General features: G+C 39.2%; 2 protein-coding genes and 1 long non-coding RNA gene across 7 annotated transcripts; 2 read left to right on the top strand and 1 right to left on the bottom strand.

The window, feature by feature from the left end:
• Positions 1–1,712: 1,712 nt before the first annotated feature.
• btg4 (B-cell translocation gene 4) lies at positions 1,713–5,866 on the top strand. The gene is made up of 4 exons (XM_042009429.1): positions 1,713–2,214; positions 3,013–3,150; positions 3,311–3,581; positions 5,436–5,866. Exons 1-4 carry the CDS (start codon positions 2,042–2,044, stop codon positions 5,637–5,639), a joined length of 786 nt encoding a protein of 261 aa, XP_041865363.1. The 5' UTR covers positions 1,713–2,041; the 3' UTR covers positions 5,640–5,866.
• Positions 5,867–12,206: 6,340 nt separating this feature from the next.
• LOC121654999 (heterogeneous nuclear ribonucleoprotein A/B-like) lies at positions 12,207–18,036 on the top strand. Of its 4 annotated transcripts, none has more exons than XM_042009420.1 (9): positions 12,207–12,272; positions 13,406–13,590; positions 13,832–14,000; positions 14,081–14,239; positions 14,389–14,520; positions 14,631–14,733; positions 15,122–15,268; positions 15,859–15,958; positions 17,402–18,036. In XM_042009420.1, the coding sequence occupies exons 2-8, from the start codon at positions 13,430–13,432 to the stop codon at positions 15,936–15,938; spliced, it is 951 nt and encodes a 316-aa protein (XP_041865354.1). In that variant the 5' UTR covers positions 12,207–12,272; positions 13,406–13,429; the 3' UTR covers positions 15,939–15,958; positions 17,402–18,036. The 4 variants fall into 4 exon arrangements, with proteins under 4 accessions (XP_041865354.1, XP_041865356.1, XP_041865355.1 ...); XM_042009422.1 differs by having other exon boundaries at positions 12,214–12,304; positions 14,631–14,718; XM_042009421.1 differs by having other exon boundaries at positions 12,214–12,304; positions 15,868–15,958.
• A 1,930-nt stretch (positions 18,037–19,966) lies between these two features.
• Positions 19,967–22,989, bottom strand: LOC121655006. 2 transcript variants are annotated; one of them, XR_006013058.1, is made up of 3 exons: positions 22,910–22,989; positions 21,999–22,079; positions 19,967–20,564 (listed from the first exon to the last, which is right to left on the bottom strand). It is a non-coding gene; the product is annotated as an uncharacterized LOC121655006 (long non-coding RNA). The 2 variants fall into 2 exon arrangements; XR_006013059.1 differs by lacking the exon at positions 22,910–22,989 and adding an exon at positions 22,730–22,805.
• Between the last annotated feature and the right edge of the window lie 418 nt (positions 22,990–23,407).

Raw genomic sequence — 23,407 nt, 5'->3', positions numbered from 1 at the left:
CTACTTTTATTTTTTCCATTTTATCTTATTTAACATTACAGCCTTTAATTTAAAACAGTCCTGTCACAGGACGCGTCGAGTTGAGGTCTGGACTTTGACTCGGCCATCCACTCAATGTTTTTTCATCAGAATGACGAGGGATGAGGATTATTCTGCTGGAAGGCGAACCTCCATCCCAGTTTAAAATCTCTGGAATTTCCCTAGATGTATCCCCGTCAGTTCTGACCAGTTTCCCTGCTGATTGAAACATTCCCACACCATGATGCAGCCACCACCATGCTTTACTGTGGGGATGCTGTGTTGTGGAATTTTTCCCTCTACCAATCCGGTGAGAAATTAAGAAAATAATGACAAAATATGTTTAATCTTGCAAATGAGAGAAGTAACACAAACATCAGTTGTTCACATTTATAAGCTGGAGAACTTCCCTGCCTGTTCAGAGTGAGCTCAGTATTTTATACCCATGTCTTACACTCCTCTTCTGGGTAGTTTAAACTGTTAAAAATACAGTACAATGGTACTTTTTTCTCTACTGTCCGGCCTCACAGCAAGAAGGTCCGAACCTCAGCTGGGGATGGAGGGTTCAGACTATGACTTTTCATGCATGTTGGAGTTATGTATGTTTTGTGTTACTTCCTCCCACCCTCTAAAGATATGCATGTTAGGTTAACTGGTCCCTCTAAATTCTCCCTAGTAGTGAGTGTGAGTGGTTGTTTGTCTCTCTTTGTTGGGCCTGTGATGGACTGGCGACCTGCCCAGGGTGTACCTGCCTCTCGCCTGCTAACTGCTGGGATAGACTCCAACTTCCCCACAACCCTGAACTGAAATAAGCAGTATAGAAAATGAAAGAATGATTAAATTATTACTTAATGAGAAAACCATCGCTGGTAAAATCATTAGAATCGTGAAAATCTGTCTCGACACTTTTCTCTTGATTTGTCATTAATCGCATAGTTAATTCATAAATCATTTATTCCAATTATGCAAATAGTACTAGTCTTCCCAATTACTACTAAACAAATACGTTGCACAACCTCGTTTCAATAGGATTAAATATCTGGCCACTTTTTGTCTACAGTTACATCGGATTCATAATGAGCTTATATTATACATGAAATGTCAAAATGTCTCAGTTTCAACATCTGGTATCTTGTTTATGTTCTACTGAAAATAAAATATGAGTTGATGAGATCTGTAGATCATTAAATGCTGGTTTTATTTACATTTTATACAGAGACCCAACTTTTGGGAAATTGGGGTTGTATGTGCTGACATGACTTTATTTTATTTATCTAATTTAGTCTTTTAAAAATCTGATCAACAATTAAAATATAAACCAAACATATTGACATAAAATGTCACACCAAGAAGAAAAATTCATGACACTCACATGATATCCTCACAGCTCCTCTGACAGGCTGAATTCAGAGAATTGTGGGAAAACTATTCAAAATGAATAATCGAGTGGATGTACGGGGGAAGGAAACAGAAAAAAAGGCTGCAGCTGAGCTGTCAATCAGAAATCTTCTTTCACTGAGGTTACAAGTGTTTGCAAAGCATACAAACAAACTCAGAGTCAGTTATTTATACAACATAAATTGGTAAAACGAACATCTAAAAGATGTGGCTCCCTAAAGTATATTTTGGGGCTTTTAGACAGAGTTTGCACAACTTTTGGACATTTCCAAGCCCACAGAGCAGAGACGGCCTCATGTGGCCGCTTGCAGAGGTCGTTAGGGGAAGCATGTTCAGGTGTGGCAGCCTGTCACACAGCTGAGCAGCAGTTTTTATCAAACCAGGAGGAAGTGAGTTTCTGTACTGAATGGGCTGCAGCTTCATACAGGGCTTTTTTCTGAAGTAAAATGATAAATCAAAGTTGAATTCTTAGTGGAGTTTCAGTAACAAACATGTTTTCTTGAGTCATCTGTTCAGTGTGTATCCTTAGTTTTATTTTTGTGTTGTATGAGAGTAGGATCTCCCTACGTGTGTTTTATGCCTCGAGTTGGTTTTTAGTGCTGCAGGATTGCTAGAAAGCATAGCTATGAAGGAGGAAATCGCTGCTGCTGTGTTCTTCATGGCTCGGCTGGTGAAGAGGTATGGCTGCCTGGGTAACGAAAGCAGGGAACGTTTTGCTGCCGCTCTGACTTCCGTTCTGTTTGAGAGCTACAAGAACCACTGGCATCCCAGTGCACCCAGCAAGGGACAGGCCTACAGGTCAGTAATCTGTGTTGCGAACAGGAACCATCATTCATGGTCCTGTTGAGTAGAATAATGGCAGGAATAATTTGTCTTAATATAAGGAAAAACACATTTAAATTGAGACAATCCAAACTATGATCCAGTGACTTCAGTGTCGCTGAGTGGACGAACAACTCTGCGTGTGAAGCTTTAAAATTGCAGTACCGGTGGTCTGTCAGTTTAGCATACTCATCAGAGTAGCATACATTACGTTGATGCGCATGCGGGTTAAGGTTAGGGTTAGGGTTAGGTGCAGTCGTCCGTTTGCACTGTACGTATGCTGATCTGACAATGTATGCTTAACTGACAACACCGGCTTTATTTGACTGGTGCTAGAGCACCGTTTGGGATAAGTAATGCCTTAAGAGCCATAGAAGAGGATAGTAGACATGTACACAATGTTCAAGATGTTAGTTGTAGTGCAGGCATCGCTGCACCTGAGGCATCGCTGCACCTGAGGCATCGCTGCACCTGAGGCATCGCTGCACCTGAGGCATCGCTGCACCTGAGGCATCGCTGCACCTGAGGCATCGCTGCACCTGAGGCATCGCTGCACCTGAGGCCACTGAATCCACTCACATGAAAACACATTTGTCTGGAGGAATTTTGGCCACTAATAACCACCGTACATTTACAACTGTAATTGTTATAGGAGGCATTTCTTTACCATCAGATATTATTACACACAAAAAGCAAACATTGATGTAGTTTTCCCTACCAGAGATCTTCCAGCCTGTATGTCTGAACCAGTTTGTGCTGACTGTGGTGTTTCAGGTGTCTACGGATGAACCGTGTCCGGCTGCAAGATCCGGTTCTACAACAGGCTTGTGAGCGGAGTGGGGTACGCTACGAGGATCTGGGCTTGCCTCAAGAACTGACAGTGTGGGTCGATCCCGGGGAAGTGTCTTGCAGGTTTGACTTCAAGCTACAGAGTTTCAGTGTGCGCCTAAAAACTAGAAGATCCCACAAACACCCCTGAGAAAGAGCAGCTGTTCTGTTTCAGTGCAGGCCTCAGGGTCTGTGTTTTCAAACTAGTTAGCTTCTCTCTGCTTTGGTCATCTCCTTCCTGAAGGTATGGTGAACAAAGCACTCCATTCTGTGTCTCAGCCGTGGACAGCTACCGTAGAGGAGACGGAGAATTTTCGCGCCGTATCCACGATGCTGTGGAGCGGGCGAGCCTTGACGTACGATCAGGTAGCTCCTCTGATGAAGATGAGGGAGGTGGAGACAAGAGCGTAAGCAGCAACAACAGCTTATCGGCTTCCTGCCCTGCTGCAGCTCCTCCCCCAACCCTGGAAGCAAAAACCATCCCAACTGTCAGCAATCCCAACAGTGTGTACCGGGTAGGTTAAATACATTTAGACATGAGCAATACTATAAATAAAATAAACTTAATATCACACTGAAAAGAATTTCTGCTGAATTCTGTCTGGGGTTTCCTCAGTTTCTCAGTTTGTACTTTCTACAGTTTACAGCCGTCCTTTAACTCAGTGCAGTAATGTTCATTAGGCCCAAACTGGGTAGCGTGTACAACTCCAAACCCATATTTTTATTCTAATAGAACGTAAAAAAAAAACATAAGGTGTTGAAACTGAGACATTTTACCTTGAACTTATCAGACTCTTCTCCTGTGAAGCTGCTGTGATGGATGCAGGATGTGGTTCAGCATTGTTTTGCTGAAATCTGCAAGGCCTTCCCTGAAAGAGACGTTGTCTGGATGGGACCAGACGTTGCTCAAAAACCTCCGTGTACTTTTTCAGCATTGATGGAGCTTCTCAGATGTGGAAGCTGCCCACATCATAGGAACTAATGCAGCCCCATACTATTAGAGATGCAGGCTTTTCACCTGTCCACTGATAACAAGCTGGATGCTCCCTTATCTTGGAAAATCAAAAACGTCCATTTTTGATCTTTGGCCTTACCCCATACACATAGATCCCTCCTCAGGATCTGAATCTTTTAATATTGTACACTGTATATGATCTTCAAAATCTTTATGTTCAACATTTTCCTGAAATTGTTCCACAATTTTTAGATGCAGTTTATCTCAGATTGGTGAACCTCTGTCCATCTTTACATCTGAGAGACTCTGCCTCTGTGAAATGCTCCTTTTATCCCCAGTCATGTTACTGACCTGTTGTTAATTAACCTAATTAGTTGTCAAATGTTCCCCCCCATCAGTCTTTAAATCAGGAGTGCCCAAGTCTGGTCCTCGAGCTCCACCATCCTGCATCTTTTAGATGCAATCCTTCTCCAACACAGCTGAATCAAATGACTGGCTCGTTACCAGGCCTCTGCGGAGCTGAATGACATGCAGATGACATCTGATACAAGTATGTTGGAGAAGGGTTGCATCTAAAAGTTGCAGGATGGTAGATCTCGAGGACCAAACTTCAGCCCCCCTGGCTTAAATGTTCTAAAAATTACAAACAATACTGATTTTGATGCATTCTTTTATTTTCCTTTTTAGCAGTGTCAGATTTGAAAATGAACTTTTCTGGTCCCCTGATCTCTCAAAAAAAATTGTAAAAACATTATGCATGAAATCAGAAGTAGGACTTATATTAACGTTAAGAATTGAATACCCATACCCCTAACATGTGTTTATATAGAAAATCATTTTCCTTTTTTTTCATAGAAATACATCATGTAATCAGATAGGCATTAAAGGGTTAAAATAATTTGAATAATTACATATTTGTTAATTTTCCCAAAGAGAAGTTGACTGATTAATTTGAACAAAAAAATGGAAAAAACATTAACCTGTAATGCTGTTGGCATTGAGGTCGTCTAATGACCCAAAAAGGTTGTAAATTTGCGCCTAGTGTTTCTTTTCAGTTTGACCCTTCAATAAAATTAAAATTAGCAATGAAACATATGAGAAACACTTTCTTAAAATAAATAAATAAAAAAAACACTGTGGTAACGCACCCAAAAATGTTGGCTAAATATTAAGGGAAAATAACCTGACTAGACAAAGTCCCTGATGACCTGTTAAAGCATTTTACAACCTTAAGAAAAGCACAGTGCAGATCTTTATTACAGGATAAACTCTGCTAAATAATAATAATCTTGCCTATGGTTTTTAAAAGAAAAAAATAGGACTAAGTCTGGAATTGCTTTTAAAAAAGGAAAAAGTCCATCTGATTTTCCACTTGAGGTGCAGTTTTTGAGTAAATCTGTGTTTTGGTCCACAGTTCAGTGAGTTTTCTCCAGGTGCTCCTCAGACATGGCTGAGAGAGAAGAGGAGAGGCTTCTCTGGAGATGCCTTCCAGTCATCTGCTGGAGGTGCACCATCCCAGTTCTCTGGCCAGAAAGGCTTCAAATCCTACCGAGCCACATTCACCTTCACTGGACCTCGCGTTGACAAGTACCACTGGGTCAACAAGTCCCGGTCTTAATGTAAGCCAGGCCTCGAACCAGAACGGCAGCTGAATTACAGACTGCAGTTTATCTGAAGCATGAGTTTATTATTTGTATGTGATTTAAAGTAATGCTGTTTAAGTGTGTTTTTAATGTATTCATGAAATTTTAAATACGTTTCTACATGTTTTTAACTGAAAATAAAGCAAGTGTGAATAAAGTAAGATTGAACTGTCATTGAAAAGAAATAAATATGTCAGCTCCACTAGTTGTTCCTTGGAGACTTATTTCATGTTGGAGTTTTCTTTAACGCAATACGAGGCAGTTTTGCTAGAATATCCAAAAATAATCCAAACGTCTGACGTCCACATCTAAGTGCAGCTCAGTCTGTTACAGCAGGTGTGGGTGGAGGCTGCGCTGGTGATTGGCACATGAGAATAATCAGCTAACGGCCCTGCCTACACAGCAACCCCATTACACTATTCATTATTACATCACTGCAGCATACTGAGATGTGGTATTACACAAATGCATGTTCACTCACATTTTATGCTTTCAAAGTGTCCCCCCCCCCCCCCCCCCCTCCTGTTTTTAAGGCTTCAAAATGCAAGATCCATGGCTGTTTGGAGGCGTTTCTTTTGTGATGAAGATGAAGAAAAAATACTGTGAAATTCTTGTCCGCCCGCATGGACTGAATGAACATGAACCACCTGCAGGTTCATGTTATATAAATGAGGAAAACCTCATTTAAATGTTAAATGTTACTTTGCAAACAAAAAGCTGGTCATTTGAAACTAAAGTAAAGCTAAAAATGAATCAATTAGCATGACAGCATGAAAATAAACACTCCGTTTTATGGCTGCTGAGCTAAGCCTTAAGAGAGACATCATCCTCATTGATACTGGATGATCCAGTGTATCCTTCACTAAAAGAGATTAAAGGATTCATTGAAGTACTTATTTCTTATTATATAGAGAATTCAGCTGAATGTTTTCCAAACAGAATATATGAGCAGACTGCAGCAGATTAAAGTCCTGAGAGAAAGATGTGAGGGCTGCTATTAATAGATGAGTGAGGTTTGTCATCAGAGCCTGTCCAAGGCATTAGCGAGCTGAGGAGCTACTTGGAGCTTTCCTAAGTGCAAGTTAAATGTCAAGATATCTTGATTTGATTTTTTTAAAAGGAAAACATAATTTGCATAAAGATGTTAAAACACAAACTCAATTTCATATAATTTTCATCATGGTTGTGTAGTGTAATATTTTGAATAACTGAAAGGAAAATCCAAAAGAACTAGGATGACATATTTCTGTGTGAGTATAGTGAAAAAACCCTAGAGCCTTTAATCAGGACAGTAGTTGGCTTTCCTACACCCAGCTGCAGAGCTATAAAAGATCATAAGTTCATATCAGAGCCACAAAACCTCCTTACAGTGTGATAGCAGATATGTTGTAAACCCAAATCAGGCCCTGAGAGACCCGGTCCTTTGAGGAAACAAAGAGAGCTGAAGTGTAAGACACAAATAAAAGTCGGGAGGTTGGAGGTTGTGTTGTGATATCTGCAGTGGTTCTCAAACTGAGGGTTGGGACGCCCATGGGGGTCACGAGATTATTTCAATGGGTGGCCAGAATATTGTAAAACATATATAGCTTGCATTTATCAGTTTATTCATTTATTTATTTATTTATTACCAGGGCTGTCAAAATTAAACCATTAATGAAGATATAAATCTTTTAAATTAGCCCCTTAATTTTTTTACACATTAATGCATAAACAACAAAGTTAGTACGCATCCAATATTAAAAATTTAAATATAATTATCGAAGTAAGAGAAGCTGATTTTGGGCATGTAGGTGCCTTTATCCTCCTTATTTATAAAAATTCTGACAGTTTTCCAGCCTTACATTTAGAGGATGCTGCGAAACAGCCCATTTGATACATCACAAAATTAATCACCAACATCAAACACCAACGTGTTATCTTGGGAGTCATGGCTCAAAAACTCTGAAAACCACTGCCCTACTGCACCTCACGCTAGGCTGCTGAAGACTGCACAGGAAAGCATATAAACAAATATATGTATGTGTCTCAGTATACCAAGTTACATGTAATCATAGATAGATAGATAGATAGAAAGATAGATAGATAGATAGATAGATAGATAGATAGATAGATAGATAGATAGATAGATAGATAGATAGATAGACAGACAGACAGATAGACAGACAGACAGACAGACAGACAGATAGATAGATAGATAGATAGATAGATAGATAGATAGATAGATAGATAGATAGATAGATAGATAGATAGATAGATAGATAGATAGATAGATATGGATTGATGAGATCTGGAAATCGTTGCATTCTGGTTTCATTTACATTTTACTCAGATACCTTTTTAGAATTGAGGTTGTACGCATTTATAGATGTAAGTATAAAAGTTATGAACACACCACACTGACATTAAACGCAGTATTTCCTGTGTGGAGGCTGGGACAAAGGTCAGTCAGCAGAGGGGTGTGTTTACTGCTGTGTGAGAGGGGACAGCATAAGAGGGACCTGCTGATAAAAATGTGCTCTTCACCTGCTGTCTGCTGTTTTCTGAAAGGATCCTTCTGGGGATGATTTAGGGACCAGAAAACTATTATTTTGGGATTCATCGGTGGATTAACCTATTTTTTTTCTGATAAAATTCTTTTCTCCCCTGGGCTCTTGCCAGTGTTCCCAGAGAATATTTGAGTTTTAATTTGAGGCTTTTTTTGGACATCTTTACAAATGATTTAATGTTGTGATGCAGAATGACTAAATTATTCTGATCACAACAATGTCAAGCTGTTATCTGGCTTTGTGTGATTCACTTTGAGAACTGTAAGAAAACAGCAGCCCGGCAGAGTAAAAATCAGTCTTGACCCGGCTCTTGATTCACACATTTTTTGCTCGTATTTTTATGCTGGTTCAGTAAATACACCCTGCTTGCACCTCGCTGTCTTCAGACAAAGTTTTTGACTACTGACTTTGATTTTTCCACTGATAGATTTTGAGTAACTGTTCTTGAACATTGTTGATATTTTTTAGCCTGATGCAGCATCGCAGATTCAGATATGAGATTTATGTTGTTAAACTACAACTGTTGCATATAAAACTAGAAGCACTCAGAGAGCATAGACCTCCATCAAGCCATAGGGACACTCAGCCAAGAAAACCCCAGTTACCAGCCCCATGCCAACACTCTTATGTATACTTCAAGCTAATCACAATCAGGATAGATCAGGCATCAGGATAGATGCCACTTCTTATATAGAATTCTAGACACTGGAAACATACCTTTAGATACAAAGATGAATCAAATAACTATAAAAAAGTTATTTTTAAAAATGGTATCTTCTCTAATGTGGCAGCTGTTAATGTTTTTAACATCTACCATGATGTCATTTTGTTTTGTTTTTTTTAAACCAATGATTCTGGGTGTTATCTGTTGAGCTAGAAGCTGTAATGGCAGAATTTTCCCTATTATAGTAAAGAATCCGTATAAAATTCCTGGATCCAGATGGTGATTTGGATTGCCACCAAAATGTAATTTCTTATTCCATTTCTGACATTTCCTGAAAATTTGATTAAAATCCATCCATAACCTTTTGAGTTATGTTGCAGACAGACAAACAAATTTCGTCAAAAACACAACCATGACCTTAGCAGAGGTAAAAATGCTGGTTAAACAGCTCCTGTTGCAGGCTACTGCCTGTCATTTGGTGCATGTGCACAGTTTTTGCAGCAGCTCTGGAATCTCTGCGATTCACTATAGACGTTAAGGACAAATCAGCTTTGGTATTTAACTATTCTGTTGTGTAAGATTGTATGATTTTCACAAATTAACTGGTTAACTTGTTTACACTAAACATTTTTAAACATTACATTTAGGCTCCTATTATGTACGAACAGTATCTCACCCTTCACATTTCAGCAAAAATTTGACTCCATTTCCTTAAAGGACAATCAGAGGGAAATGAAACTTGGTCAGTGTACAAATCATACAGCGGCGTAGATTTATCTGAAAATTACTCAACACACACACACATTTACGTATAACTGGCTGGCAGTGCAAGTGATACCTTTGCACAGCAACCTGTTTTATTTTCATATTCATGTTTTACCTGCTTGACTGGACCACAGAAACATGTTTATCATGGATTAGAGCTGTTAAATTTGGCTCTTTGGGTATGATTCCTACTGATCGCTGGATGTTCAACTCGACTCCTTATGGCAAAGATCTCTCTGTGGCTCTTCCCAAAGATGGCCTAGTTAATAAGAAGTTTGGTAACACCCTGAAACTGAGCTAAAGAGTGGTGGCCAAGGTCATACAGCTCAAGGTGTTTAACATCCATCAGCTCTGTGGTGTGATGATGGAGGACTGGAAAAAAATTACAGTAACATCCTGTGCAGCTCTGGTGAACTCCATGCCCAAGAGGATGAAGGCTGTGCTGAATAACACTGGTGTTCACACAAAGTATTGTCACAAAGGCTCAGGCCAGCCCTGTGTGTCATGTCTGAGGTCAAACATTTAATTGTAAGGCAGATGGTTCAGGATGTAGCGTTGTAGCCTCAGCTAACATCTTATCAGGGGCTTGCACCAGATGCAGTTTTAACAGACGATCTGGCCCTGATGGTGATGGGTTTCTGACTCTGAATGCATGGTAGAAAAGAAATACTTGACAGCAGATGACCAATCATAATTCTGTTTTTCTGACAGGAAACACAGCAGCTGCAGCAGAAGCAGGAAGGAAAGATGACAAGAAGATGATGGGCCTTTCTGATATAATTCCTCCTCTTGCCCACCTCCACCCCATTAGTGCGATCACATGGAGGATCCTCCATGTCAAGGGCCATCTTATCACACCCTCCAACACAGAGTGGGCATCGATGCTGAGTCTGGCGTAACGCCCTCACTGGTTCATCATGGAGGACAAGTCTATCAAAAGTGAGCTCCATGTAAGCAACTAAACCTAAGAAAACAAACATTTCTTTCCTTGTTGTCAACTTCCTTAATCTATGTGGAAAATTCCATCTTCATAAGTTGTTTTTATCCATTAAAGTTTCCAGCCTCCATACCAGGGGTCTGCAACCGTTACAACCCAAAGAGCCATTTGTCCCTCTGCCCAGCTAAATAAAACTCGTTTACAGCCGCAAATGTTACAACACTTTTTGAAAAAAAGACAACTTATTATTTTTGATAAATATCTACTATGAGAAATTTGTTGTCACTTTTGAAGAACCACATTTTAATTTCTATTTTTAGGTTTTAAAATACAGGAAACATAAAACTTTTGGAAAAAAACAGGATAGACAGACTTTCTTCCATGGGATGAAGATATTTGTGGTAATAATGTAAAGAAAAAAAAGCCCACAGTTTCCAACTCAATCACAAAAAAATAGATTTAAAGAAATATATTACTGGTCCTTTTAGCATCATTATGTTGTGGAAATTCAGTGCAATTATTACATGGAAAAAAAACAAAAAGTTTGCTTAAAAATCTGGATTTGTTATTATACATAGATTTAAAAACATTAGTTAGTTCTTTAGCATTTTTATTCATGTATTAAGAGCCATTGTGGAAGGTCCAGAGAGACACTTGCGGTGCTCGAGCCACAGGTTGCAGACCCCTACTCTATACCCTCCTTTCCTCTTTCAATTAGACTTAATATAACAAGGGAATCCAGTTTACCAAAAATTACAAAAAATATTTTATTAATGTCAAGGTTTAAACTTTTAAAAACATTTCAATTATAATCTAGTTAAAACAAATCCATTATATGATCCACATCGGCCCAATTTATAATAACTGTGTTCATGAGACCAGTTCAGAAAATAATGACCTAGCTAAGAAACCAATGGACTGGATCAAATCTTCTCTTTGATTAAATCCTACCTCCACCCTGAGCTGCACAAGGAGACAGTGGAAAGGAAAACCTGCATCAGAACCAGAACCAGGAAGGATCTGGAAGTCCCACAGAATTTTAGAGCTCTCATTCTGTATCACCTTAGGAGGTGTTTCTCATTGCAGCCTCCAGGTCTCTAGTCCATAGTCTGTGCAGATGTTTCCGTACACTGTCTGTCTGATATGACTACCAATATGTATGGTATTGATGCTCATTAGTAAAACAAATATTTTTTAATCAAAATGTGTTTACTGTAACTGCAAATAATACAGACACTTCACAGTCAAAACTACCGAAAACTTCTTTAAGATCGATGTGAACTGTCCCTTTTGACTGTTTTGTATGCAAAAACAAAGACCACAGGCAGCAAGTTTAACTTTTCCCACGCAGCTTCTCCAGATATACGATATAAACAAAAAGATTATATGTTTACATTTGGTTCAGGTCGCCTAAGCTGTGGTGCGTTATTTTAAAAGGTCCCTAGAATGTTAAACAGTATAAAGAACTAAGAAGACAGGAAGCAGGAAAACACTACGCTGCTCAGTTTGATTTCTTTTTCTTTTTTTTCATTGAGTACGCGCACTTAACCAATAAAATACATACTTCATCTTTTAAAAAGAACGCATTATCCAATCACAGACGTCCTGTTTACCATGTCCCCTAAAGCTGGTGCACATCCGGTTGTATAAATCTTGCCACGAGTTAGCGGCGAATTTGGAGTGTCCATTTTGAGCGGTGAGTCGGCGTCTCCGGTTTAGTCAACTAAAGTAAGCACGCTGTCTTGTTATTATTGGGAAACTGAAATGCATTCAGAAAGATTTAGTCGTGTTTCTATGAATGTGTTTGCCTTTCGTTTTTTTTTACCCTCACCGGTTTGCTTTATCTGCGTGTTGTTTTCCTGTTAGTTACGAACGTAGCTAGCTGCCCGTTAGCCAAAGAGGTGCTAAAGTACGTCAGCGCGGTTATTGTCCTGAATGAAATGTCCATTTCTTATTCGCACTAAACCAAGAAATTGACCCATTTCTATAAGTTTGTGTTTACCGTTAATAAATTACGGTTTCCATGTTGTTTTGACAATTTTTGGGTAATGTTTGGTTGCATATCAGCTAGCTTGGCCTACTGTGTCAGGAGCGGTAACTGAGCAAAGCGCGGTCTGCTTGAATACGGAGAAACATCGGTTTATACATTTTTGTTTGCTAGCAGCATCTCTTTTGCGCTCCAGGCTAATTTACAACCATCTGTTACGTTACAATGTACTAAAGTTACACTGTTGTTGTAAGATTCTCTGTTAACTTCATTAAAAAGAGTTTACATTATGTATAAAAATTTTTTAACTGGAAATGAAGCTAGCGACGGAGCAGTAACCTGTGCTTTAACTTTATAATATTGTTCAAATGGATGGGTCCTCTTTGGACTCAATCTTTTGGTGGTTTGATTTTAAAATAAATTGTAAATGTTACGTCTGGCTGTGGGGGATAAATTATCTCTGCATGAAGTTGTTCAGACTTATCTTTAATAAAGCAATAGTAAACAAAATTCAGAGACCACCAGAAACTGTTGAAATCATATTTACACACTGGGAAGCATCAACTTCATTAAATCTTAAATTTTACCAAGCATTTGTTCAGTGTGTGTTATAAATGACATTTAATATTTAGTATTAAATGAGGTGACAGTGTTAATTTTAAGTCATCCCTGGTGTACGTTTGTAAATCGTCAGCAGACATGTCTTGCGTCAAATTTTCTGGCCCCCTCTGTAACCTTTGCTTTCCAAATCATATTATAAATCATATGTTGATTGGACTTGTTGCCGCTGCAGCGGATGGATTTCTATCAGACCAGGATCATTGTTTCTTTCATCATTTCAGTTTCTTGAAGAGACCACAGTCACAATGGCAGACGCTGAGAATCTGCTCATGGAGACGTTGGAGCAGAATGGCAATGAAGGAGAGGAGGACCAGAACGGAGCAGAGCAGGAATTCATGGGTGGGGATGAAAGCCAGGATACAGATGGAGGAAAGATCAACTCCAGTAAAGGAGAGGAAGATGCTGGGTGAGACTCGTAGAGAATGTTTTAACACTTTTGCGTTTTAAGGTGTAATGTAGATGTACTGTAGCTCTATTGGTTTGCTCTCTGTATATGAGAAATCTGAATGACCTTTCTCGGGTCATATGTAACCTCTGCAGTGTTTTAACTACAGTGCTGAATGTAGAGCAAAAGCCTGTCTGATTTTATCATTTGCACTGAAACTTCTCAGAAGTAAAATTAACAGCTGGTCTCTCTCTGTTTTCAGTAAGATGTTTGTTGGTGGCCTCAGTTGGGACACGAGTAAAAAGGACCTGAAGGATTACTTCAGCAAGTTTGGCGAGGTGTCAGACTGCATCATCAAGATGGACTCTAACACTGGCCGGTCCAGAGGCTTTGGCTTTGTTCTCTTTAAAGACCCCTCCAGCGTGGACAAGGTGAACGGTAGCCCTCTCTGCATCTCTTACCGGTGTATGAATGAGGTTCCTAAGCCTGAAGTCTGATTGTGCTTCTGCAGGTGCTGGAGCAGAAGGAACACAGACTTGATGGACGTCAGATTGACCCTAAGAGGGCGATGGCCATGAAGAAGGAACCTGTAAAGAAGATCTTCGTTGGGGGTTTGAATCCCGAGGCAACTGAGGAAGCAATCAGGGAATATTTCGGCACCTTTGGAGAGGCAAGTTTCAATAAATTATTTTAGTATTCTCATTAGCAAAGCAAAAATATTTCTGGGCCTCAATGTTTAATATCTTGTGGGTCCTGTGTTTTTTATCAACTATGTGCCTGTCCAACCTGTACAAGTTTTAATTGGTAATCTCCTTTCAGATTGAAACCATCGAGCTGCCCATTGACCCCAAATCAAAGAAAAGGAGGGGTTTTATTTTCATCACATACAAAGAGGAAGCCAGTGTTAAGAAGTGTCTGGAGAAGAAATACCACAACATCGAGGGAGGCAGGGTAAGCACACAATAACACAACAAAAACGGGGGGTCGTACTTGAACAGTTTACAGTTCCTTTTTTCATTTTGAGCTGGTTTTTACTCTGGTTTCTCACCTCCTTTGTTCAGTGTGAGCTGAAGATCGCTCAGCCTAAAGAGGTGTATCAGCAGCAACAGTACGGAACAGGACGTGGAGGTGGCTACGGAGGCCGAGGAGGAAGGGGCCGGGGAGGTAAGGGAGGACAGTAACATGATCGGCATGAATCTAACATTCTGCAAATTCAGTAAAAGCAATAAAATCTTCACATTAGTTTCCAAATTTTCATTGTATTTATTTTTTTTATTTAATGTTTGTTTTCTAAATTTGAAAACAAAATTGCAACAACAAGGTAATTCTCCTCTCAAAAAATATGAAAATTGATTTTAAGACTTTGCAGTTAACCGACCAGTTGTCGGATCTGGTCTGATGGTGCTCAGGTCTGTTATCTGTTGTCTTGAGGTCTCTTAAGTGGCCCCTGGAATAAAAACATGGGGTGTATGAGCCCCTTCCAACAAACGCTCCAGTGTCAGATGTTCAGCTCATGTTGCTGAAAACTGATGTAAACTCAACTTTGCCTCAGGTCAGAGCCAGGGCTGGAACCAGGGCTATGGAAACTACTGGAACCAGGGCTATGGTAACCAAGGTTATGGCTATGGTGGATACAGCGGTTATGGCAACTATGACTACTCTTCTGGTTACTACGGATACGGCACTGGTTATGATTACAGTAAGTTTTTTGGATGGGCGCTACAACAGAGTTAAATGTGTAAATGTTGACAGAACTGTAGAAATGTTGAATATTTTTAATGGTCTTTATATGAAGCTCTAAAAAATCTGTGCTGTTTAATGTGGATGTTTATCTTATAAAGGTCTTAATTTGATTACCTTCTTTCTCCTTTGAAAAGTCCAACCAGGGACGAGTTATGAATTGGCTTGATGTGATCACTCTTTGTGGAAAACATCAGTGTCAGTTTCTATCCATCGTCCCCAATAAAGTACACAAATAAATAAGATTGAATTACTTGGCTTTCTAGGTAGATTGAGATAAGCCCAAGAGAAATTGACATGTAGACCAAGCTTTAGACAATTTTCAGTGCATTAGTTTTTAATCCTATTGATGGTTTAATTTGACTTGCTTTTAATTTATCCACCTCACAGAGCCCCCAGGTCCTCCGCAGCTATTTATTCCTAAGACTTGTACTTTCAGAGTTGGCCTTCATGTCTGTGTCTTTTGTCATCTAACCTGGTCTCATCTAAAGCTTTTCATAAAAGTTTAAATGATGATGATGATGGTGAAACATGTTTGTCTTTACATCGGTACCACAGACCAGGGCAGCGCCAACTATGGAAAAACACCAAGACGGGGAGCACACCAGACCAGCTACAAGCCTTACTGATGATCACTGGGTAGTGGAAGGTACGCCAGAATGTCGTCTTTGTTACTTTTATGGTGACCGTTCAGTAAATCATGAACCAGAACCCTTTCATGCTGGAAAGTTTCCGAGTGCTTGTTTTTTTTTTTTTTTTTATTTCTCATAAAACAATATAATTTAAATGTCAGTGTAAGGCTGGGTTTAAAAAAGATCAATTTAAATCGATTCACATTAAATAAATCCAGTATTGATAAAACTTGGATATGGATTTTTTATATATATATATATATATATATATATATATATATATATATATATATATATATATATATATATATATATATATATATATATATATATATATATATATATATATATATATATATATATATACATACATACACACACAACTGGTCTCCTGTGTCGCCTCCGTCCGATCAGCTTCTCTTGCCGAGATGTCACATTTAGATGTTCACCTCTATTTTTTTTGCAGCCTGTCACTGCTCACATTAGCAGCTAAAGCTAAAACGTGGGAGTGATGTCACAAAGCACGTATGTACTTTGAAATAAATCCGACATGGTCTTTTAAATTCACATTTCCTCTAGAACGGTTTACATTTTATCCTTTGTCAAAAAGTAAACAGTCTGATGCTATTCATCAGATTTACATGGCGGCATGTCATAGCTGCTCTGTGTCAACAGTAGTGAGCACACGTGTGTGTGTGTGTGTGTGTGTGTGCAGTTTCCATTAGGACAGAGTGCAGCGTCAGAAAACGCTTCAATCAGTTGAAAAAAAATCAGGCGGGTGAAGATGGAAGCATCGTGCTCTGGTGTTATGCAGATAGTCGTCACGGGAAGTCACGCTGAATCTACGTCCTCGTAGGAATTTGAGTAGTTTTACGGCTTAAAATTGAATATTTAGTGAATCCACTAAATGTAGTGGTTTTGTTGGGACATTTTAAAATTTTTTTTTTTTTTTTTTTTTTTTCCTGTAATCAAGAAAAATAGGCGGTGTTACACAATTGGCTGTAAATTAATTAATATCAATCCGATTTAATCACAACTAAATCAAAGTAGGCTGTGAATTGAATCGGGCAATTAGCGACGATAAGCAACCCTGTTTTGGTGAATTATTTCCGTTGTAACGGTGCTTCTTGGTAATACCTTCCATTGGAGATGGTTTGTCCCTTTTTTAAAATGGAGCCACAGTTGCAAAGAAAATGCACTTGACTTGTTTGGTGTTTATTGGAATCAGCTGTTTGTCATTGGCACAACCCACATACCCAGCTGCTCATCCCACACATGCATTTTCCTTCCAGATGCATCACTATTAAAAGATAAATACTTTCCAACAGTAGATTTATACCAAATCTAAATATTTACTGACTTTTCTTTATTTGCTGAACTGTTGGGTATTTTTGCTTCAGACAGTGAAGTTATGAACTTTAAGGAAATTTTGATCCATCATTAACGTTGTTGTTCCTCAGGACTCCGATGACTTGGTGAGACGGACAGCTGGACGGACACACTGGGCCTCACCCGACATCTTTTGACAGAAGACCATTTGTACAGACAACATCTGAAATATAAATTTTCCATGTCCCCCCCCCCCCCCCCCCCCTTTTTTTTTTTTTTTTTAAAGCCCTATAATTTTTAGGTTTTATTTTCCCCTTCGTGTCTTTTTTTTTTTCCTGTTTTCTCTCCCCTCCACATTTCCACCGGAAGTGTAATTTTTACTGTACTTTTTGGTACCTGTTTTGATTCTAATGTATTGTAAGGGTTGTATTTTACATGTGTGCTGGCTTTACAGGTTGAAAATCGTGGTGCTGTAAAGGAGCTTTTTTTGATGAATAAAAACAGTTTTGAGTAATTTGTTCTGATGCTTCTGGGATGGAAGGTGAAACATCTGACTGGGATAGGACCTACAAGCTTCTGTTGGAACATCTGAAAACCTCATTTTCATTTAGGTTGACTTCTGACGGCATCACATGTCTGGAAGATTATTTAAGTTCCGCTTTTTGTTTCCTTTTTGTGTCCTTGCTTTTTCTTCGTTCGTAGAATTTAATCCTGCTGCTGCAGTCTCCTCAGCCAGTGTTTCTTAATAAACTTAACATTTTAAGAATTTTGATCTTTTTTTTAATGTTGAACCTCTTCATTGCAGACCCTGTACAGGAGGAGGAGGCATGGGAACCTACAGTACAGATGTTTGCACACTAGGAAGCTGCAATCCTAACATGTAGCATATCAAAATAACTGGAAGAATTTCAGCTAAAAGACAAATGCAGTTCATAACCCAAGCAATTTATGGGAATGTCACAATACATGAGAACAGCACTGTCCACTGTAGAGCTTCTGCTAATTTCTCCACTTCAAGCAAACCAAACAAGGTGTCATATGAAAGCAGAGACGGCTTATTACAAAAATGTCTCATCTAGGAGCAGCCACAATCTGTAATCATGTCTTTTGTGGTGAGAAGCTTTATTCCAGCTTTAAAAAAAAGCTGCTAATCTGTTCTACAACTGCCTTTGAAGTGATTCATTAAGGTCATATTAGAGGGTTTTATAGAGTATTCACTTCCTATTATAGACTGATGTGGGCTTCACTTTCTGGATTTTCATGGTGTTTCTAAGGTGAATTTGGGAACATCCCTGGATTCTCCTGACCATTGAGACAGGCGTCTGTCAACACTAGCCAATAGCTTCCTGACATGCACTACTCAAAAAGCTAGTGATATTTGATGTTTTGTATGTTGGATTTAACCTAAAATCCATTATAACTTTTATAGGTGAACTTAAGACATGAAACTTATAAGTGCACATGGACAGTTTTTCCGTGTTTAAGTCTTTGTTTCATGACAAACTTCTCTAACAGGATTAATAAACCACAAAGAACAGTGTCAGAACAATGAATGGACCACTAAATGTGATTCAATGGCAGCCTGTAGCTAAACCTTCCTCTTCATCATACTGTTTCCACATACACGTAATTACACCAAGACAAGTCCATGATACACTGACATTACATGATGAGGTATACCCACCACTGTTATTAGGTTTTGTTTCAGTAAATTATTTGGGATGAAGGTATTACCGTCACGTGATTCTACTGAAATGTCCTACATTCATGATACATCAGCATAGCACCACGTCTTTCTATTTTCTGTAAATATCACCCAAAAGTTTAATATGACTAACATTTTGTGAGTTGTGTATTTACCTGCGTAGCACATCTAACACTCGGAAAACTGCTGAGTTTCGCTTTTACTGCAGCACAGCTCCTCATCACATATTACTGTACTCATTCCTTGATGAACTGGGCTGCTATCTTCTGGTTTTCACTAAAAAAAACATGGTTTTACGAAGAGATGGCCATTTACCTTTTTTCTGTGCTCCAGGTGAAGTTCCTCTTGACACGGTAATGTTGATTCTGACATGTCTAGTAATCTCACACGTCTCAGCTTTTTGTAGAGACCAAGATTATACATACAGCCCTTGTAGTTGTGAAGACTTCATTTATTTTGGGGATGCCATTTCAGACAGGAGGCAGAAAAAAACATCTCACAAAGAAGGTTAACTCATTTTAGCTCAGGTTTTACACCAACCACTCCAGCACACCAACTTCATCTTCATCCAATACGCCACTGATTCCCAACTCCAGAGCTCTTCAGCCAGTGTCCTGCAGGTTGTCAGTGTGTCCCTGCTGCACCTGGTTCAAATGAAATAGTTCTCTAGCAGCTTGTCAAGGTCTGCACCGGCCTCTTAACCCATTATTTGAGTCAGATGTGCTGTAGCATGGACATAATGAAAACCATCAGGATACTGGCTCAGGAGGTCTGGAGCTGATGATCCCTGCCATAAGACTCCTGTTGTTGTTCCATCTGAGTCCTGAGGAACAACAACGTTAATGATGGATAAACTCTGTTTTAATGCCTCAGTATGACAAAGTTTATTTGGTTTAAAGTAAAGCTACTTATCTGTAAGCTGATCCTTATCTTCTGGACAGTTTTTTTACTTCAGTCACCAGCTTTAACAAGAACAAACTCATTTACATCTGCACTTTGCAGTTTAATGACGACTCATACATTTAATGACAAAGAAATGTCTTCAGAGTTGGTGATGTGTCTACATCTCAGCTATCACTGGAAGCATCGGGGCCTTAAACCTTCTGGGTTGTCTACATGTGAGCCGACATCCAGACCTCCACACGCACACCACACCTGTCTGACCAGCCTGCTCTTGTGTTGGTCTTTTAACTGACAAAGCATCATCACCATCAGGTTTCTGCTTCTCTTCACATGTCTTTTTCTCGTCCCCCCTCGTCTCCCTGATGTTTGAGATGATGACCCGCCTGGTCCTGGGGTCCTTGACCCAAATCTCAGCACGATTTGGAATCTGCTTTTCTTCTGACCCAGGGTGAGGGGGTTGACCTGCTGACTTCTCCATATCTGAAAACTTCCAATTTCTTCTCGTGCCTTCCTCCAGCCATCCACCGCGGAGGAGGCGGGCTGCGGTGAGGAAAGGGTCTGTCTGGCTGTGCTGCCTCTGTCGGTGGTCCAAGATGAGAGGTTTCCTCATCATCTGGCCAGGAGGCGTGTTCTCTGGCTTACGGCTGCTCTCCATCCCGTCCACAGTTGTCTACTGTCGTCCTCTGCTGAGACATTAAAACACCAGAAAACGAGTTAAAGATCAGCTGTTATAAAAGTTTCAGTAAAACATGTTTTAGGAAACAAAGGCCGGTCAAAAAGCTAAAATAAATATGTATCTGCCTCATTTATACATCCAGCGGATGTGAAGCAACATTAAAAATCACTGTGGTTGTCCTGATTGGTTAACTTTAATCCGTCATTCATGAACCGGTTACATACAACAGTTTTATCATGTCTGTTTTGGTGGAAACGGCTTTAATACGTCAGTGTTCTCACTAAGAAAATGACAACAGAAAAATGTTTCTTTGCTTTTTTTTTTTTACTTTTCCTTTGAACAACAACAGTAATAATGGGAATAGTGTTTTTGTTTAATCAAATAGTTGAGATAACAGTCAGAGAAGTGAAATGGTCAAAATTTGAATCAGTAGTGGGAAAACAAACACTTCAGTACATACCCAAACCAAGTGACAGAGATGGCTCAGGCAGCTTTATTTACACATTTTTTTTAAATAAAATTATTTAAATTCACTGAAAAGTTTGCTTTCTTAAACACTAGAGGATGTAGTTAGAGGGTTGAATGCAGCACAGAGCTGAGAAAACTGCAGCTTTCAGACCTAAAACCATCTGTGTGTTCTTTAACTGTCCAGCAGGGGGAGCCAGAGGTCGCGTTAACCTCTGGTCTGATCTGATGTCAGCAGGACCTGGAAAAACTAGTCCATGCATTCATCTTTAGTCGGCTTGATTATTGTAACAGTGGTTTTACAGGTTCTATCTAAAAAATCAATTAAACACCTGCAGCTTATTCAGAACTCTGCTGCTCGAGTTCTCACTAAGCCCAAGAAAGTGGACCACATCAGTCCAGCTCTGAGGTCTTTACACTGGCTGTCTGTTTGTCAGAGGATAGACTTTAAAGTTCTGCTGCTGGTCTATAAAGCTCTGAATGGTTTAGGACCAAAATACATCAGTGACCTCTTGACCCAGTATGAACCTACCAGAACCCTCAGGTCATCTGGATCCAGTTTCTTATCAGTTCCCAGAGTCAAAACCAGACATGGAAAAGCTGCATTGAGCTTCTATGCTCCACATGTCTGGAACAAACTCCCAGAAAGCCTCAGATCAGCTGAAACAGCTGAAATTTTATTTAAATCAAGGTTGACAACCCACCTGTTCTCTGCTGCATTTCAGTAGTTTTTATTTAGAAATCCAGATCTGCATTTGGTTCTTTTATGCTGAAATCTTAACTTTATTTTGTTATCTGAGCTTTTTAATCAATTTTATCTTTTTTAATCTTTGTTTTTCTTTCTTTTTTTTTCTTTCCCTACACCTTGCTGTGATGGTTTTATGTTTTATGTAAAGCACTTTGAATTGTCATGTACATGAAATGTGCTATACAAATAAATTTGCCTTGTCTTAACAGGAACTAGCTGAGCCAAACTCACCAGCTGCTGAGGCTGTTGTTGCAGAGATGTGGCGCAGGCTCAGGTCTCTTCTGTCTGGATGTGGAGTGGACAGTAAGCTTGCTGAAAGATAAAAAAAAAAACAAACTCTGACCCCTGCTTGTAAATATCCTGCAGCAAAAATGAAGAAAACCACAGACGAAATCCCAGAAGAGAAGTTGTAAATGTAACTGTAATCCAGTGGTCGTGGCTATGTCATTCTTTACCCAGTTTTTTATTTAGAAAGCTTTCTGAAAACATTATTTTTAACATTTAAATTTTTAAATTTAAACAAACATGAAGTAAAATAATTTTTACAGCTTAAACATTCATTGTTTTAGTCCTTAAAAAAAGTTCCCTAACATTGCCAATGACGTCATATAAAACATGTTTCAGTTGCTTCAGGCAACTAGCGCAGCTCCAGATGTTAAAGTGACGTCCTTATGGGGAATCCATCTTCATTAAAATGCACATATACACCAAAGAAAAAAGAGCTTATAGCTAGAAATGAGGTTAGAAGGACAGTAAAAGATGCTGTTACTTCTTTGCTGATTTTTGCTGATCCGCGTTGCATTTCAACAGATAAAACTAAGCACAGATACAAACTAATTTTTTAGGAAATGTGAGTCAGTGGAGTGTATCTGATGATATACAGATGATATTCTGACCCCAGAATTATATTTTTATGTTGGTCTGTGCAGCTTTTAGAAGCTTTCAGCTCATTGACTGTTTACCTGTCAAATATGAAACAAACTTATCCGAGCAGCTGCTAACTGCAGCAGGGCGTTTCACTTCTATCCTGTAAACCAGTAGTTCTGTAAAACAAACAAAGCAAGCAGCAGTCATGCAAACAGCTCCTGTGTGTAAATATATCTACATATTTTCTATGACACAGCTGCAGATTGAATAAATACCGGACGTCATGTGCAGATGCTCCTCTCTCTGTGCGCTCCTCTTCCTCTGATCGGTACTACCAACTTCGCTTCACTCCTGTCTTTTCACCCTCCCCCTTCATCCCTCCCTCCGTCCCTCCTCTCCTTAACTCAGACTCTCCACCTCTTTCTATGTTTCTTACCCTTCCACCTCACGTCTATATTTACATGTGCTGAGCACATTTAATAGTTTCAGAGGGTTATTGAAGAACAGAGTACTGTGGTTCCACAGCGTCATACCCAGAGGAAATAGTTGTTCAAAGCATCTTGATTTTGATCTTTAACCCTTTAATTTCCTGCTCTGCTGCTTTGGTTGAGCACGTTATTAAGTGACAATAATGAATCATATTAATTTGCCCTTCAAAAGTTTTCATACATTTTCTCGTATACACTTCTTTCACACTCAGAGTTTCTCCTCTATATGAATTATACACCAAAATATTGGTATTTTTCCCTTTTTCCATCCGATGTAACCACCTT

This window comes from Melanotaenia boesemani, chromosome 15, assembly GCF_017639745.1.
Source record: "Melanotaenia boesemani isolate fMelBoe1 chromosome 15, fMelBoe1.pri, whole genome shotgun sequence".
Classification (NCBI taxonomy): Eukaryota; Metazoa; Chordata; class Actinopteri; order Atheriniformes; family Melanotaeniidae; genus Melanotaenia; species Melanotaenia boesemani.
This window is presented reverse-complemented; position numbering and strand designations above follow the sequence as displayed.

Coding starts and splice junctions, on each gene's coding strand:
- btg4 (XM_042009429.1), top strand. CDS start 2,042: ATGAAGGAGGAAATCGCTGCTGCTGTGTTCTTCATGGCTCGGCTGGTG. Junction 2,215..3,012: donor AGCAAGGGACAGGCCTACAG/GTCAGTAATCTG, acceptor GTGGTGTTTCAG/GTGTCTACGGATGAACCGTG. Junction 3,151..3,310: donor CCCGGGGAAGTGTCTTGCAG/GTTTGACTTCAA, acceptor TCCTTCCTGAAG/GTATGGTGAACAAAGCACTC.
- LOC121654999 (XM_042009420.1), top strand. CDS start 13,430: ATGGCAGACGCTGAGAATCTGCTCATGGAGACGTTGGAGCAGAATGGC. Junction 14,240..14,388: donor ATTTCGGCACCTTTGGAGAG/GCAAGTTTCAAT, acceptor ATCTCCTTTCAG/ATTGAAACCATCGAGCTGCC. Junction 14,734..15,121: donor AGGAGGAAGGGGCCGGGGAG/GTAAGGGAGGAC, acceptor ACTTTGCCTCAG/GTCAGAGCCAGGGCTGGAAC.